This window comes from Citrus sinensis, chromosome 7, assembly GCF_022201045.2.
Source record: "Citrus sinensis cultivar Valencia sweet orange chromosome 7, DVS_A1.0, whole genome shotgun sequence".
Taxonomy (NCBI): Eukaryota; Viridiplantae; Streptophyta; class Magnoliopsida; order Sapindales; family Rutaceae; genus Citrus; species Citrus sinensis.
In genome coordinates this window covers 24,287,262-24,301,966 of record NC_068562.1, presented here as the reverse complement: position 1 = coordinate 24,301,966, position 14,705 = coordinate 24,287,262, and the positions used below count along the sequence as shown (strand labels likewise).

The 14,705-nt window shown below is 32.7% G+C and overlaps 1 protein-coding gene across 2 annotated transcripts; it reads left to right on the top strand.

Moving 5' to 3' along the window:
* Window positions 1-4,716: 4,716 nt before the first annotated feature.
* On the top strand, window positions 4,717-13,142 carry LOC102609418 (GDP-mannose transporter GONST1). 2 transcript variants are annotated; one of them, XR_003064426.2, is made up of 11 exons: window positions 4,717-5,145; window positions 6,284-6,454; window positions 7,327-7,558; window positions 7,706-7,845; window positions 9,146-9,275; window positions 9,570-9,668; window positions 11,184-11,338; window positions 11,738-11,854; window positions 12,420-12,517; window positions 12,641-12,900; window positions 13,065-13,142. XR_003064426.2 is itself a non-coding variant. In XM_006464927.4 (10 exons), exons 1-10 carry the CDS (start codon window positions 5,135-5,137, stop codon window positions 12,700-12,702), a joined length of 1,215 nt encoding a protein of 404 aa, XP_006464990.1. In that variant the 5' UTR covers window positions 4,717-5,134; the 3' UTR covers window positions 12,703-13,142. The 2 variants fall into 2 exon arrangements, 1 of the variants encoding a protein (XP_006464990.1); XM_006464927.4 differs by having other exon boundaries at window positions 12,641-13,142.
* The last annotated feature ends 1,563 nt before the right edge of the window (window positions 13,143-14,705 follow it).

The window sequence follows — 14,705 nt, the reverse complement described above, 5'->3', positions numbered from 1 at the left end:
GAGTATACTCGACCTCAATTGAATCACGACTAGTTAAGTCCCTTGAAAAAATTTGAACTTCTTTCATGGAAGTTTGGTAACAAGTTAAGTATACCTAACTTCAATTGAACCACGACCAATTAAGTCTCCTGAAAAATTCTCAACTTTTTCATGGAAGTTGGGTAATTCTCGACTTCGTTAGTATTAGCAAGTAATTATCTTCAAAGATATGCAATAACCATTAACAAATAATAGTATCTGCAACAACCATAAATTATGTAACAAACATTAAATACAATACCATCTCATAACAACTACCAAAGTCATTATTATACAATTTTAGATTGGAAAATCCTTATATAATGACTTCGGATAGCCTTTCACTTGCTCCAAGCACTCAAGTCATGACCCAAAAACTCTAAGACGTCTTAAAGACAACGTACCATATACGATCCTCCATCAAATCCTGTATAGACAAATAATTTTGACTTTAGTACATGTTTAAACAACATTAAGGAAATAAATAAAGCATAAAGTAATGGCAATACAGAAATAAATGCAAAGAGTTGAGACACTAGCATATATCATGTACCCGCATAGGCTCCTACTCCACGTGTTCAAAAGACTTAAAATTAATGCTCTACTTATTCAATAAACTTACTGGATACATACTCGATTTATTCATAAATTTACTTAACTTCTACTCTACTTGTTTAGAGACTTGTTCCACTAATTACCTGAATTATTCCTTACTACTCGAGTAATTACTTAACTTATACTTTACTACTAGGCTTACTATTACTCGACATATTTTTCGATTTCCTACTTGACTTACATAATAACTTACTCGACTAACTTTAGTTTTTGCTACAGTAGATACTCGACTTACTTAACTTCCTTACTTGACTTCTTGCTCAACTATATACTTGATTTAGTTAACTCATTTATTTCACTTCTTGCTAGACTAAATACTTGACTTATCCAACTTTGTACTGGACTTCTTCTTGAAATCATTTTTCAATCACCCAAAACTTAAATTGAATATTATCCCTACATTTTATGCAATTGTGTGTGTGTGTGTGTGTGTATGCAAGCACTAAAATGAATAATCTACTATTAAAAACTCATAAATCATTAGCAAATATACTTGTTATGAAATCAAATCAAACCCTGAGCATATAAAATGTTTAAATTTCAAATAGACCTTATCCACCATTTGATAATGCACCTACTTTTAAGTTTTTCGAAGTGTTTATGTTTAGTAAAAATCTTTACATTGGAAATAAGAAATGAAATAGAGAGAGGGGAGAAAACTGCGGAAGAGGAAGAATTGTGAGTTGTGAGAAAGTATTTAAAATGGTGAGGTGAGAAAATGTGTATAGATGGTTTTTCTAAGAGTATTTTTGACATTTCCTTCTTCTTGGGGCACGTGTATGTAATGGTGTATAAATTTAGTATTTAGATGTAAATGGGGTATATTTAAATAAAAAAACCCGTTGCTTCCACAAATTTGGTTTTTAAAAAAAATGCATATTCATTTGAAGCACATGCAACACACAACGCAAATCATGCACTTTTCTATTGCCATTGAGGTTTATAAAGCACGGTCATTATCCACCCACTAGACTGTTGCAATGGATGTGCATCTAACTTTAGTTATGAGTGGCCTAAATTTCTAATTTTTTTCGTCTGACTTTGCATGGTGGATTCTCTGCTAAAAATAGAAGAAGTTATTTGTCAAAGATTTGTATTGTAAATTGCTGCCTGTTTAAAGGCTTGAAAGGCCAACCGTTGATGGAAAGTGACCTACACTTTATTTTGCAATTGGTAAAAGTATGACTCAATGCAATAAAGTCCCTCATAAATACAAATAAGTGATAAATATTTTTGAAACGATCACATTGATAGTGAATCTAAAAACCAAGTCTTCTCAATCTGTGTTAATAGTATTTGAATTTTAAATCTTTATCAATTAAACTAACCAATACATGTATGATTTAAATATAAATAAAATTTCAAAAGTTTTAAACTCATTAGTTAAGTCTCCAATATTTAATCAGCTGGGGACTGACGTTCAAGACTGGTGAAAAACTAAGAGCATCACAAAAAAAACTTTTCAAATAAGATTTTATTACTTATTTGAAGAGCCACATCAACATTTAAGTCTCCAAAAGACACTCTAATTAAAATTCTTCAAATAAGAAATGATCATTTCTCTTCAAATTTGAAGAGTTATTTTCTCCCTCTTCAATTTATACTTTATTACTTTTTGTTGAAGAAAAAGAGAAAGGTGCTTTAATTACTATTGACTTTTCCTTTAAAAAAATAGTTATTTAATTAAAATAATATTAACTTATTTATATTTGAAGAGTCTTTTGGAGAATAATATCTTTTTTCACTCATCTATTTGCCACATAGGTAAGCAAATAAATATTTGAAAAGTAAAATTTATAAAGCCTTTTGGAGATGCTCTAATGAATCAAACTAGAATAATCATTTTTAGGACCTACATGATGATTTTTTAATTCTTTGGGAATTGGCTGTATTTTGAGCCAAGGACCTAGATGAAATGATCCCTATATTGTCACCTCTATATGAGAATGTGAAAGTGTTTGTTGAAAGTTCACAGTTGCAACTTGTCAACTCTACTAAAATCGTCTATTGATATATTTGTTTTTTTGAGTTATTTTTTTAATCTCTTATTCTTTTATTTATACATTTAATTTAAGGAAAATTATCCACCGATCACCTGCTCTTTTTAATTTTTTTAAAAATACACATATTTTTTTTTTGTTTTGGTTGATTTCCACTAGAAGTTATATTTTCTTGCATTTTTCCACTTCCGTTTGCATTCTGTTATAACCTTGCTGATGTTATGGGGTAAAATTGTCATTTCAATGTTATTTAAACGTGGTAGAAAGAGGGAAAAAAAGGTAAAAATATTCCAGATTATTTTGTTTAACTTATTATCTAATGTCTAAATTGCAAAGAAAAATTGAAGTAATTTAATTTTTTTTCATTTAATTAGGGTGAAATAGTAATTTTACATTAAGGGGGTAAAATAGTCATTTTATTAATATTTTGTTAACTTCTCTCACGAAGTTTAGACGGCAGTGGAAAAATGATACATTTTGTAACTTCAGGTGGAAATCAGCAAAAAAAAAAAAAAAGATATGTGTATTTTTTAAAACGTCTGAAAAAAACAGGTGGTCGGTAAATAATTTCTCTTAATTTAATCACGTCTAACTTATAACTCAATATTTTCTTCTTTGTTTGGGAACCTTGCAATTTGCATTTTTCTTTGTTGGATCCTTTCAATTTGCATGATGCAGTTTCGACTGACATTAAAGATATAAATTTCCCACAAAATAAGCATATTTGGCTGATCGTATTATGTTGTATGAAGTAATATGATCATATTTTAAGTAAGAATAGAACAATAAGGTTCATTACCACATGAACGACTTAAATTTTTGTATAATCTCAAGTAATTGTAAAATTGTGATTGTAACTTAGGACTACTTAAAGGTTTTAAAAATATATCATTTCACTTTCTTTTTTTTATAATAATCTTTAAGGTATTCGGTAGTGCTTTAGTAGATTAACAAAATATATCATTTCACTATATTTTTTTGCATATTCTAGAGTAGCATGAATTCTGCACTACTAAAAAAAAAGAGTTTAAAAAAAGTAAAATGCTTGATTTCATTATCACCTTCTTTAATTTAGAGATAAAGAAACATGGAAAAATTGTTTTGGTATAAAATGTTAATATGCCCAAACAATACAAATGTGAACTTTGTTAGCCAGTGTGGTGAGAAACGAGATGAATAGGACTTGGAGGTGGTGGGGTGTTGGTGCTGATTTTTCAGATTGTTTGAGGTTAAGATGGGATTTTGGAGGAGTTGGGGGAGTTTTGTGCAAGGGTGGTATGATGTAATTGAATAATAATTTAAGCTTAGATTACAGTAATTATCCTAATAAATTTTTGTCTGAATTAATATTTGCTGTTCAAACCCCCTAACCTTACATAGTCGCTCCGGTCATTAATTATTTATTAAGCAATTATTTATTACGTATGATGTCAAATTTACATAAAATTAGATGATGATATAATAATCAGTTTCAGTCAAATACACAGGGGAAATAACGATTGGAGTCCCTGAATTTTGACAAAATCACAAATATAGTATACGTTTTCTTTATACGTCCCTACTAATTTTGACAAAATCACAATCACAAACGTAATACTAATGGCGATTTATGACACGGCTGGTTAATTTGAAGTCAGCACAATATAAAAATTAATCTTTTCAGATTATAATATGTTGAATTCGTTTCATCTATTTAATAATTATGTCGAGTTAACCAATCAACTTTAATGTGAGCTAATTTGTGATAAAATTAATTATTTAAACAATTAATACAATATCTTATCTAAAAGAGTTATATTTTATTTTATTCTTTTTAAAAATACTTAGTTATATGTGGACGAAAACTTATTAAAGTTTGAATAGATAAAAGTTAAATTAATTAGAGTAGTATCACGTGAACATCGTTTAAGAAAAGAGAGTTTTTGTGGGGGGGGGGGGGGGGGGGGAGATAAATAACTAATTCACTATGGTGGCGTTTTAGATAATTTTTAAAATATAATGGATCAATGGGTAATTATTTCAGACTACATAGGGTGAAGGAATATTTTACCCCAAATTGTCTTTAACGTATGCCTCAGTATCGTTACCAATGACAAATCAAACTCCGAGAAAACTTCCACCCACAATTCTCAAAATCTCAGACAAACCAAACAAAGCAAAATTTGTTAGTTTTTCACTTTCTTCAGTTGAATATCTTTCCTGAGTAATCAAAACGCCTCGTTTCAATCTCACTTTATTCTTTCACTTCATAATCAATCACTCTCTCTCTCTCTATGTATTTTGCAAGGAGAGAGAGTTCCAAAACCCCTTTTGATTTTTGATTTTATTTTTTTATATCCGTTTTTTTCCTGCTCAAATCTCAAAAGGGTAGCTTTCATTTTTTTTTTGTTCAATCCAGCCCTTGATTCCCCTGATTTTTTTTATCATTACTTTTGTGAACTCTGATGAGTTCTTGGTGATCGAAAAGCTGCTATTTGCAGCTGTTTGAGCTTTTAGCTCTAATGGGTTCAAGGTAATCTCTTTATTTTAATTACTTGTTTTCGAATTTAGCTACTCATTTTCATTAATGATCCTGTTCAGAAAGTTTGGTACTTTAATATGTATATATATGAATTTAGTTTTTGAAACTTTATTTGCTTTTTGCATCTTTCTATTTTTGGTTAAATAGTTTACAACTTTACATGTAATTTAGTATACTTTTTTACTCTATTTCTTAAATTGATGCTGTGTGCATTGCTGGATTGGACACTAAAAGGTCAATCAGAGACTCAGTTAATTTGAGTTGGAGTTATGATGGTATTTATTTTTTTGCTTTTTAGGCCACTTGATAATTATTCAACTATTTATGAATGCAGCTGATGGTCAATTTTTTATTGTCATAAAATTGGAAGCAATTTGTAGATTTGTGGAACCATGATAACAAGGATGCGCCTAGTTTGTATATTGTCTTCTTTTTTTCTTCGGGTTAAATTACTGTTTTAGAGATTTATTTGTTAGGCGCAATCTTGGAGTAGAATTTGTATCTGCAAAAAGTTCCGTGATTGGAGTTCTGGAGATAACTTGAGTCAGGATGTCAATTCATGATTGCATGATCAGATCTTAGAAGCAACATCTGTTGGTCTTTGTTAATTTTTAGGGCAGTTAGGTGCTTGTAGTTCTGAAGTTGTGACCCAGAGTCTTTGACAGCAGACTTTCCTTTTATTCTTTTATTGTAATTGCTTAGCAGCCTTGTATTTTTCTTTTTCTTTGATAACCCAAACTCCTGCATCGACGTGGATCATGGGTCCGCCATGGCCAGGCCCTAAACTTGGGGGCAGTGAGGCGCCCCCAAACCCATGACCCAGGAGACAACAAAGGGTGGAATTTCAAAGCTCACCAGGAGGATCAAACTTGAGACCTTGATACAGCCAAGCTCTAGATCCCAAGCTTTCAACCAACTGTGCTGCCCTTTTGGGGGGCTCTTCACAGCCTATATATTTGAGGGGGTTGTCTAGGATTTTTTCCTTTGGGTGTTCTTGAACTTGTTTGCTTAAAACCATTTTCTGGTACTTATGATAGTTGAGACTTCCATCGCTGATAATAGTTTTGTAATTTATTGTTTCTAATCTTGGACATGATATTGATGATTATAATTACTTTTTCTGGTGAAGGGCACTGTCGGCAGGTGCGTCATTTGATTCCCCTGATCTGGCCTTTGAAAGAAATCATGCAGAAGATGTGAGTAAAGTTAGGTGGAATGGAGAAAGAGGCCACAAATTTCATGAGTCGAATGGAGTCGTAGAGCAGTCCTCTAGTCCAGTGAGAAGAGATGTAGTTAGCAGGTATACTTCACTGAGAAGTACTATTTCATTATGGTGTTGGCTGCGATACTTAAAGCTGCTTCTAAACACATTTGGCACATGTTTTTTATTGTTTTTGTTCTTTCTATTCAATAGATTCTCATAAGATTCTATCTTACCTTGTATTTGAGAAAGGGTTTTTGGAACAAGTAATGTTTGCTACTATTAGCAGCCATCAAATAACAATCAACACTCATTTTAAGAAAAATTCAGGGCTTTGTGTGATATTGTATCTAATCAGTAAGTCATGTGCAAATGAAGCTAGGAAGAAAACCAGTTTTGATATGAGAATGGAAAGTGTACTATGTTGATAGCCGAGATTTGGAGTAATGTATTGCAAGTGGGTTGGGTGTCCTTGAAAGGTCCAAACTTGTAATGAAAGTTGGTGATTTTCAGTTCAAATGAGAACTTTCTTTGGTTGATTTGTACTTCAATTGATCAATATGACCAATTGTTAAAGTTGATTCTGATTTGTAGGAGTCTGTTCTAGTGCTAAATATCATTTTTCATCTTTCAATCGAATCTGACATTAGATTTAAGCAAGGTTTATTGGTGTTTCTTAGGCTTTCTTTATATTTTAATGTTTAAATGTATAATGATTGAGTTAAGCATGAGCGTCAAATCTGAAGTTAAGAGCAATTTCTTTCAATCACTGAATCTACTCTTGTTAACTCCGGTTCTTTTTTCTTCGTTTCTTTGATGCATTTATTTGATTTATGTTCAATTTGAGCTAGTACATATTTGTTTGTTACTTGCATTGTTCCTCCCTTTCTCTCATCTGTTGAGACCCTAATAACAGGAAAGCTTCTCAGCATTTACTAGTCATTTATGTCTCATGTATATATCTCATACAGGTCATTGTCTGCCATAAAGGCCCTTGAAAACGATGAAATTGATCTTGAAGGTGGTAGGCTGGAAAAAGGTAGAGATAGAATAGTACGTGGTAGCAGGGCAGTTAAATTCCCCAATCAGGCCTTGCTGTCTGGCTGTGCTTATTGCATTTCCTCCTGCAGTATGATATTGGTTAACAAGTTTGTACTTTCCGGCTATAATTTCGATGCTGGGATATCTTTAATGGTCTACCAGGTAATATCCTAATTAAATTAGAGTAGAGGTTTTTGATTTTACACTGTGGCAGTAATTTTTGTTGGGAATTTTATTTCATACATTTAATTAAATACTTAGAAACAGTTTTTGAAATCTAACAAGCTTATGACTCTGTTGTGGATGCAGAATTTTATCTCAGTGGTTACAGTGACCATATTGAGTTTTCTTGGGGTAATATCAACAGAACCACTAACCTGGAGGCTGATAAAGGTCTGGTTGCCCGTAAATGTTATATTTGTTGGGATGCTTATTACAAGCATGTTTAGGTATGAATTTAATTCCCATTAGTATTTATCCTAATGTTGGTTTCATATGAAGATAACGTTGTGAGTTTAATTGTTGGAATGAAGTTTTTATCAAGTAGCTTCTCGACTGACTTTGTTCTGCCAACTTGCTATCTTCTGCCTGTGAAATGGTGTATTAGAAGCTAACCGGTAATGGTTAATAGAGGCATCTTTTGAGACTTGATGTGTAAGATTCAGAGACGTAGACTTAACTTTAGGACTACTGAAATTTAGTTTAGTATTTTGAGCTCAGCCAGATTTGCTCTTATGCTGATTTTTGCGATTTTTTTAAAACTCAAGAGGTATTCTTTTTGTTTGCCCATTTAATGGAGCACTTGAGTTAATATCACCTTTGGGTACTAGATGCTATGGTGGAGGTCTTTTGCTACGAAGTGAAAAAGTCGATCTTTGAGTCTTTACATTGGGCACTTTATGTAAAAAAGCCCAATGCTTGTATTCCTATCTTTTCAATGAAATCTTGTTCATAAAAACTATTGGTTCTCATGTGGATTCCCACCTGTTTTAAACTATTATTCTAATCAGAACTCCATAGAAAATACATAATCAAGTTCAACTTAGGTCCTATGGTTTTCGGTATTGCAACAGTCCTCAATTTCTCTCCCAAAGTTTTAAGATTATCATGCGTGATGGTTTTCTTTTTCAGGTACTAGAGCTTCTATTGTTGAGTTTTTACTCGTGAGCTTTAGATTTTGGGTTCACATGTTACTTAACATGGTGGCTGATCTGGCCTTGGGTAAGATAGGTTTAGGATTCTAGTTGTCATTCTGATACATTTAGTCACAAAAGGAAAACTGGAAATTAAAAAAATATATATTTAAATTTTCGGGGAGCTTTTACCATAACTATATGTAAGCATTCAAAAGATGTCAAGTCTTGGAGCCATCTTCCGTCCTAGTCTTTTAATGTCGTTGGAGATAGCCTGACCTTTTTTTTTCCAGTTCCCATTCTTACTTTTTTTTTTTTTCCCCACCCCCAAATCTCATCAAAGCATGTTCTTGGTTCTACAGATACCAATAAAATGTAAAGAGATCTACAAATCAACAAATGCCTTTTTCTGTTTTTTTGCGCTCAAGTAGTGAACATACTTGTGGATTTTCCTTGTGCTTCTTGTGTTACCCATTTTTCATGTCATTAAGGTATATTATGGACAATCAATAGATTGACTTACAAGATTAATAATTGTTGCAACTTCATTTAATTCTTGTGTTACAGGTCATGGTTCATCATCTTTTAACTTAATTATGTTTAAATTTATCTGCAGTCTAAAATATATAAATGTAGCTATGGTCACAGTGCTGAAGAATGTTACCAATGTAATAACTGCTGTTGGTGAAATGTATTTGTTCAACAAGCGTCATGACAACAGAGTCTGGGCTGCTCTTTTCCTAATGGTATGTTCAATTACTATGATATTGGAGATTTTTTTTATAATTATTTTTTGAGGTACCAAATCAGGATCAAAAACAACTTAATGAACTCAATGTTATCATTCTTTCAGTTGAGAGATTCTTTTTTGGCAATGCAAGATCTTGTATTCTTATTTCGTTCCTTCAATTTTTTTCTTGTACTTCAAAACATCTTATCATAGTGATTTATATTCACTCTTTTAGCATATATGACAAACAAATTCAGTCTAAAGTCATTGACTTTTCAAATGAAAGATTTCCTGCCATTGACTGCTGCAGATCATCTCAGCAATATCTGGAGGGATTACTGATCTATCTTTTCATGCTGTCGGCTATGCATGGCAGATTATAAATTGTTTCCTAACTGCATCATATTCTGTAAGTATATGGTTTGGAGGTTATTATTTTCTCTTCTGCAATTTATAATTTCATTCTATCATACTTTCCCTTTTTTTCTGTAGAGACTTTGACATTGTTTTGACCAATATATGGAAGCATAATCCTATGTAATATGTGTTGTTATTATTATTAGTCTGCTAGTTTATATTTCCTACCCATGGAGATTGGAGAACTGCCTTAGCAACATCCTAGGTATTGGAATTGGAGGGGGCACATGCATCATAGTTGGTGTCAGTTTATAATATTGATATCAATATTATTCAAGACATGCCTTTAATTATGCTTTCATCTAGCAGTAAGGAGCAGGAAATTACATGAAGACTGTCAGAATAAGGGAATTATGTGTTTTCAACTGACCAAATACTGCCCCCCCCCCCCCAAAAAAAAAAGAACAGCTAGCAGACTTTTTGTCAATTGAAGTATAAAATGAGAAAATTGTTGTGTTGATTGCAAAACTTTTTGGGGTGATTCCATCATGAACTTCCTGTATTTCATAGAAAGAAATGGTTGCTTGCACAAGATGGTCGAAGAGCACCATAAAATTTTCAGAATACATCATGAATGTCGATATAAGAAAATTGACAAATACATATTTTGTATATGATAAATGCATGGCTTTTTTTTGCTTTTACCAAATTACATTGTACAGTGATTATGGCCAATTTAAGCATCTTCATGGAACAATATCAAGAGATTAAGGGTGCATTTGCTACATTTTCCAATTGGTGTTTTTTAAAACTCTTTTTAGAAATGAAAATGGTTCTTTAAATTTGGCATTTTCAAGAAGCAAAATGGCAAAAGACTTTCTGGTTTGGCATTTGTAAATGGAAAAGGGTATGATCTGCTTTGGCATTTGTAAATGGAAAAGAGTATGATTTCTTTGGTAAATATGAAAAAAAATGTAAATGGTACTTTAAATTTGGCATTTTCAAGATCCAAAATGGCAAATATTTTCTAGTTTGGCATTTGTAAGTGGAAAAGAGTATGATTTCTTTGGTAAAAATGGAAAAGGGACTTTGAGAAATGCCAAAAATATTAACATATTGTTTTTGGTTTCCTTTGTAGAAGTTGAAAAATAAATTTTTATTTTTTGAAAAACTTTTTCTCAAATTCTTTCTGACATGCAAATTTTCACCTTTTTGGGATGTTTGGTATTTTTGGATTTCAGAAAAAACTAATAATTATAAGTAAAAGATGGTATCAAATTGCTCTATTTTCTCTTGACTGGTTTTTACTAGTCAAGTTTTTTTTCTTTCTCAGTCAGAGGCTAAAAGACATGATTTTGGACTGGGTCTATTTTCAAATTTAATGATTTGCATACAGGTAAACCTAGGTGTTCTGTTTGCATCTTGTTATCTTTTGTAAATAATTTATTCATCTTTCATGATCGTAGTATCTGAATACTGGTTTTCTCAGATCCCCTCTTAACTTGTTTTCTTGCAATTTAAGTATAAAATTAGTTAGTTGACTATTTGTTTAATTTTGTTGGTGCAGCTGACTTTGCGTAGGGTCATGGATACAGCTAAACAAGTCACCAAGTCTGGAAACTTGAATGAGTTTTCAATGGTCTTGCTAAATAACAGCCTTTCCTTGCCTTTGGGTGTTCTTCTTGTTATTGTTTTCAACGAGGTGGATTATCTTTCTAGAACGTGAGTTATTTTTTCCCTTTTCATTTTGGCCTTTTCCATTTCCTTTTTGGTTATTTGACAATAAAGCTGAGGTCAATTATGTTTTTCAGCCCAACCCACTTTGTCTTTTTGTATAACCTTGTAGACATGATTCCAAGAGCTAGCATGTTCCTTGCTTGTGTGGATGCCTTCAAAGTAACTGTTGCATGTTTCATACTATACTATCCTTTTTTGGTTTCTTCTATTTGTGTATATGGCTTATTCTTTTCTTTGTACTCTTACATCTGATGAGCTTAACCATAACTCTATGATAACTTGACTCTGGCTTGTTATTTCTTTGTAATTTTAAACCTTATGTTTGATGCACAATAACCAAATCTTTCATGATAACTGAACTCTTTGAAATACACTTGTCTGCAGACCACTTTTGAGGTTGCCTAGCTTCTGGTTAGTAATGACATTAAGTGGATTTCTTGGTCTGGCGATCAGTTTCACTTCCATGTGGTTTCTTCATCAAACTGGGGCTACCACATACAGGTAAGATGGCAAAAATTTCCTTGGCCAATATGATGATTTTTTTGATGCAATATGGGTCAATCGTATTGAGACATGACCAATCCTAGCACATAAAACTATCATAGCAGATCATTTCCAGTTTTTCTTTTCCCCCAATACTCAACTAAGGTTAACTAGTGCAGATTGAACTAAGGTGGTTTTAGAGGCTTTGTGCAGAGCCTGAAAACATGTCATTGGCGTATAGAATAATAGATTAACTAGCCAACTAGCCTGAAAATAAGATTCGAATAGCTGATTTTTGTCTTCAGATTGATGTCAATTGTTGGTTAACATAATAGGGAGGATATGCAGCTGAATAGATGCTGAAGTGTTATTTTTCTGGTTTTGACTGTTCTCCAGTTTAGGTTCAGATTTTAATACTTGAGCACCTGATTGAGTTCGAATGTGAAAAATTCCCACATTTGGTCTAATTTTCATGTTATAATAGCTTTTCAATAGTTGGGGTTATGGTGCTTTGCTTTAAAGTGTTAATATTCTATTGACCGATTTAGATTATATTTTCTCATCACTGATTTGCAAACTGCAGCCTGGTGGGATCACTGAATAAGATCCCTCTTTCGGTTGCTGGCATCCTTCTTTTCAAAGTCCCTACCAGTTTAGAAAATTCAGCTAGCATCTTCTTTGGTAAGCTCGCTCTTTTGAATGGCTTGGATTAAAGATGTGTTTTACAGTTCCTTGCAAAATCCTCCCCAACTGCTAGCAAGAGTTTCTTTCAATAGGATTATCTCAATGAATTGCAATCTACAGGTTTGCTGGCTGGCGTATTTTTTGCCAGAGCCAAAATGTGGGAAAGATCCCAATCAGGATGAGTTTTAACCATCGTAAATCACTGCAACTGTTGCAAATTTACCATATATTCCATACTTTCAAAGATTGTGTCAAACGAAGATGTCTAATGTTGTATTACTTTCACACAACACGAATGCTGTTGTACAATATGGAGAACTGCCTGGGCAGTTATAGTGGAAGAGGAAACAAGGTGTTCAAGGATGATACTCTGTTAGGAGGTGAGAAATGGGATTCTATTGTTTGGACATGTGGGTGCTCTTTTTCCTTTTGAAAGAAAACTCTTGCCACTATTTTGTTTTCTGACATGTATTCTATCTTTCTATTGGGGAACTTAGATTTTTCCCCCGTCATATAATTTTTAATGGGAGTTCTTGTTGTGCAGATCAAGATTAGTCATGTTTCATGGATAAAATGAAAAGCAATAGAAGATGCTGGAAATAGTATATTGTTTTACGGTTTACTTTTCTTTGTGAATTCTTTCTCGAGTTCTCTTCTATCTTGTTAGAAGTGGGGTTAATATAAGTGATTTTAGTGCTAAGCATTTGTGCCTGGATAATGGCTTTTAAAACAGTCAAAATGATCATGTTATTAATCGTTTGGTAATTTTGATTAAGAAAGTTTAGACTCAAATTGAAAATCTTATCAAAAGGATCTAGATAAGAGTCAGTAAGGGTTTCACCAAAAAGTTGACACTGATCCCAAAAGTCCAAACCATAAGATTTGAATTTTCCGGAGGTTTGAAGCCACTTACTAAGATATCCGTTGTGGGTTGTGCTCGGAATACATGGAAAGATTTGTACGAGTAAGTTTGAGCCTAATTTACGTTGGATCCTTGGTCAAGTAGCTTGAGAAACCTTAGTATATAAATGGATGGCTTGTAGAATAAGTTAGTGGAGAACCAACAATTCTAGAAGGATAGGAAGTAATTCAGCAGCCCATTAAATGTGCAGGCCCCCAATTAAATTGCAGCATTACTCAATTTGGCGGCAGACTCTGGCCGAAGCTCTTAAATCCTTCTACAAGACTTATTACACTCTAATTTCGTCGCACGTATAAACTGTTCCCCATACGTCACATTACTTAGCGGACAAGTAAGACAATTCAGTTATAAAAGAAGTTGACCTCATCCAGAGAGAAAAGAGATATCTCCCCATTCGACAAGAAGGAGATAGCAATTGCATGCTTTATTACACAAATATTTCAGCTACCTTTTAGGAAACTAGTACCTCTAGTACCTAAAACAAATAGGATTAGGATTCCATTTGAAGCTTATAATTAAAGAGCTTTTTCATTGTTCAAAGAATTAGCAACCTCAACTTTAGCAATCAAGCATTTGAGTTCTTTGCAATTCTCAGCCATAAATAGAAGCCCTACAATTTGCATTCACCTTTGATAAAGAAGATGTTACTTTAATCAAAACCACCATAGAAACCCTACCTTAACTTACAAGAAAATTCTAAACAGAACCCATTATCATCCATTTATTACCATAAAACTTCTTCTAGTCAAGGACAAGATAAACTTCTTTTAGTTAAGGCAATTTTTTATTCTTGGCTGTATATTTAGTGTGACTTAAGCCTATAATTTTTTTATTATAGTTTATATAATGCCAAACGTACATATTTAAGTATTAACTGTACTTAAATAATCTCTTTTGGAAAGTTATATTAAATTATTTTTATGGTAATATTAGTAAAAGTAGTCATCACACACCAAGCCCTTCTTAAACTACAAACTCATCCTAACCCTACAAAGAGAAAAGATCAAGAGAGTTTAGCTGCAAAAATTGATTAAGGGCTTCTCTCCTAGCCGTAGCTAAGAGCTTAGCAAGATATGGAAATGATGCAAAGGGAAGATGGAAAGAGATTAAAAGTGATGACAAGTTATTTAGCATCTAACTAAGGTCTCTATATATAGCAAGCAAAGGTGGTTTGCAATGAATGAATACTTGTAAGTTCCTTGTCTTCATGACAACGGCCAGCTCATATTTGATGCTGTAAACGATCCATCTGGGACAAATGGC

What these genes read in the sequence shown, in the direction of transcription:
- LOC102609418 (XM_006464927.4), top strand. An exon ending in GGGCTGCTCTTTTCCTAATG is followed by an intron (nt 9,276 to 9,569) that starts GTATGTTCAATT and finishes TGACTGCTGCAG; the next exon opens with ATCATCTCAGCAATATCTGG. An exon ending in TTCAGCTAGCATCTTCTTTG is followed by an intron (nt 12,518 to 12,640) that starts GTAAGCTCGCTC and finishes TGCAATCTACAG; the next exon opens with GTTTGCTGGCTGGCGTATTT.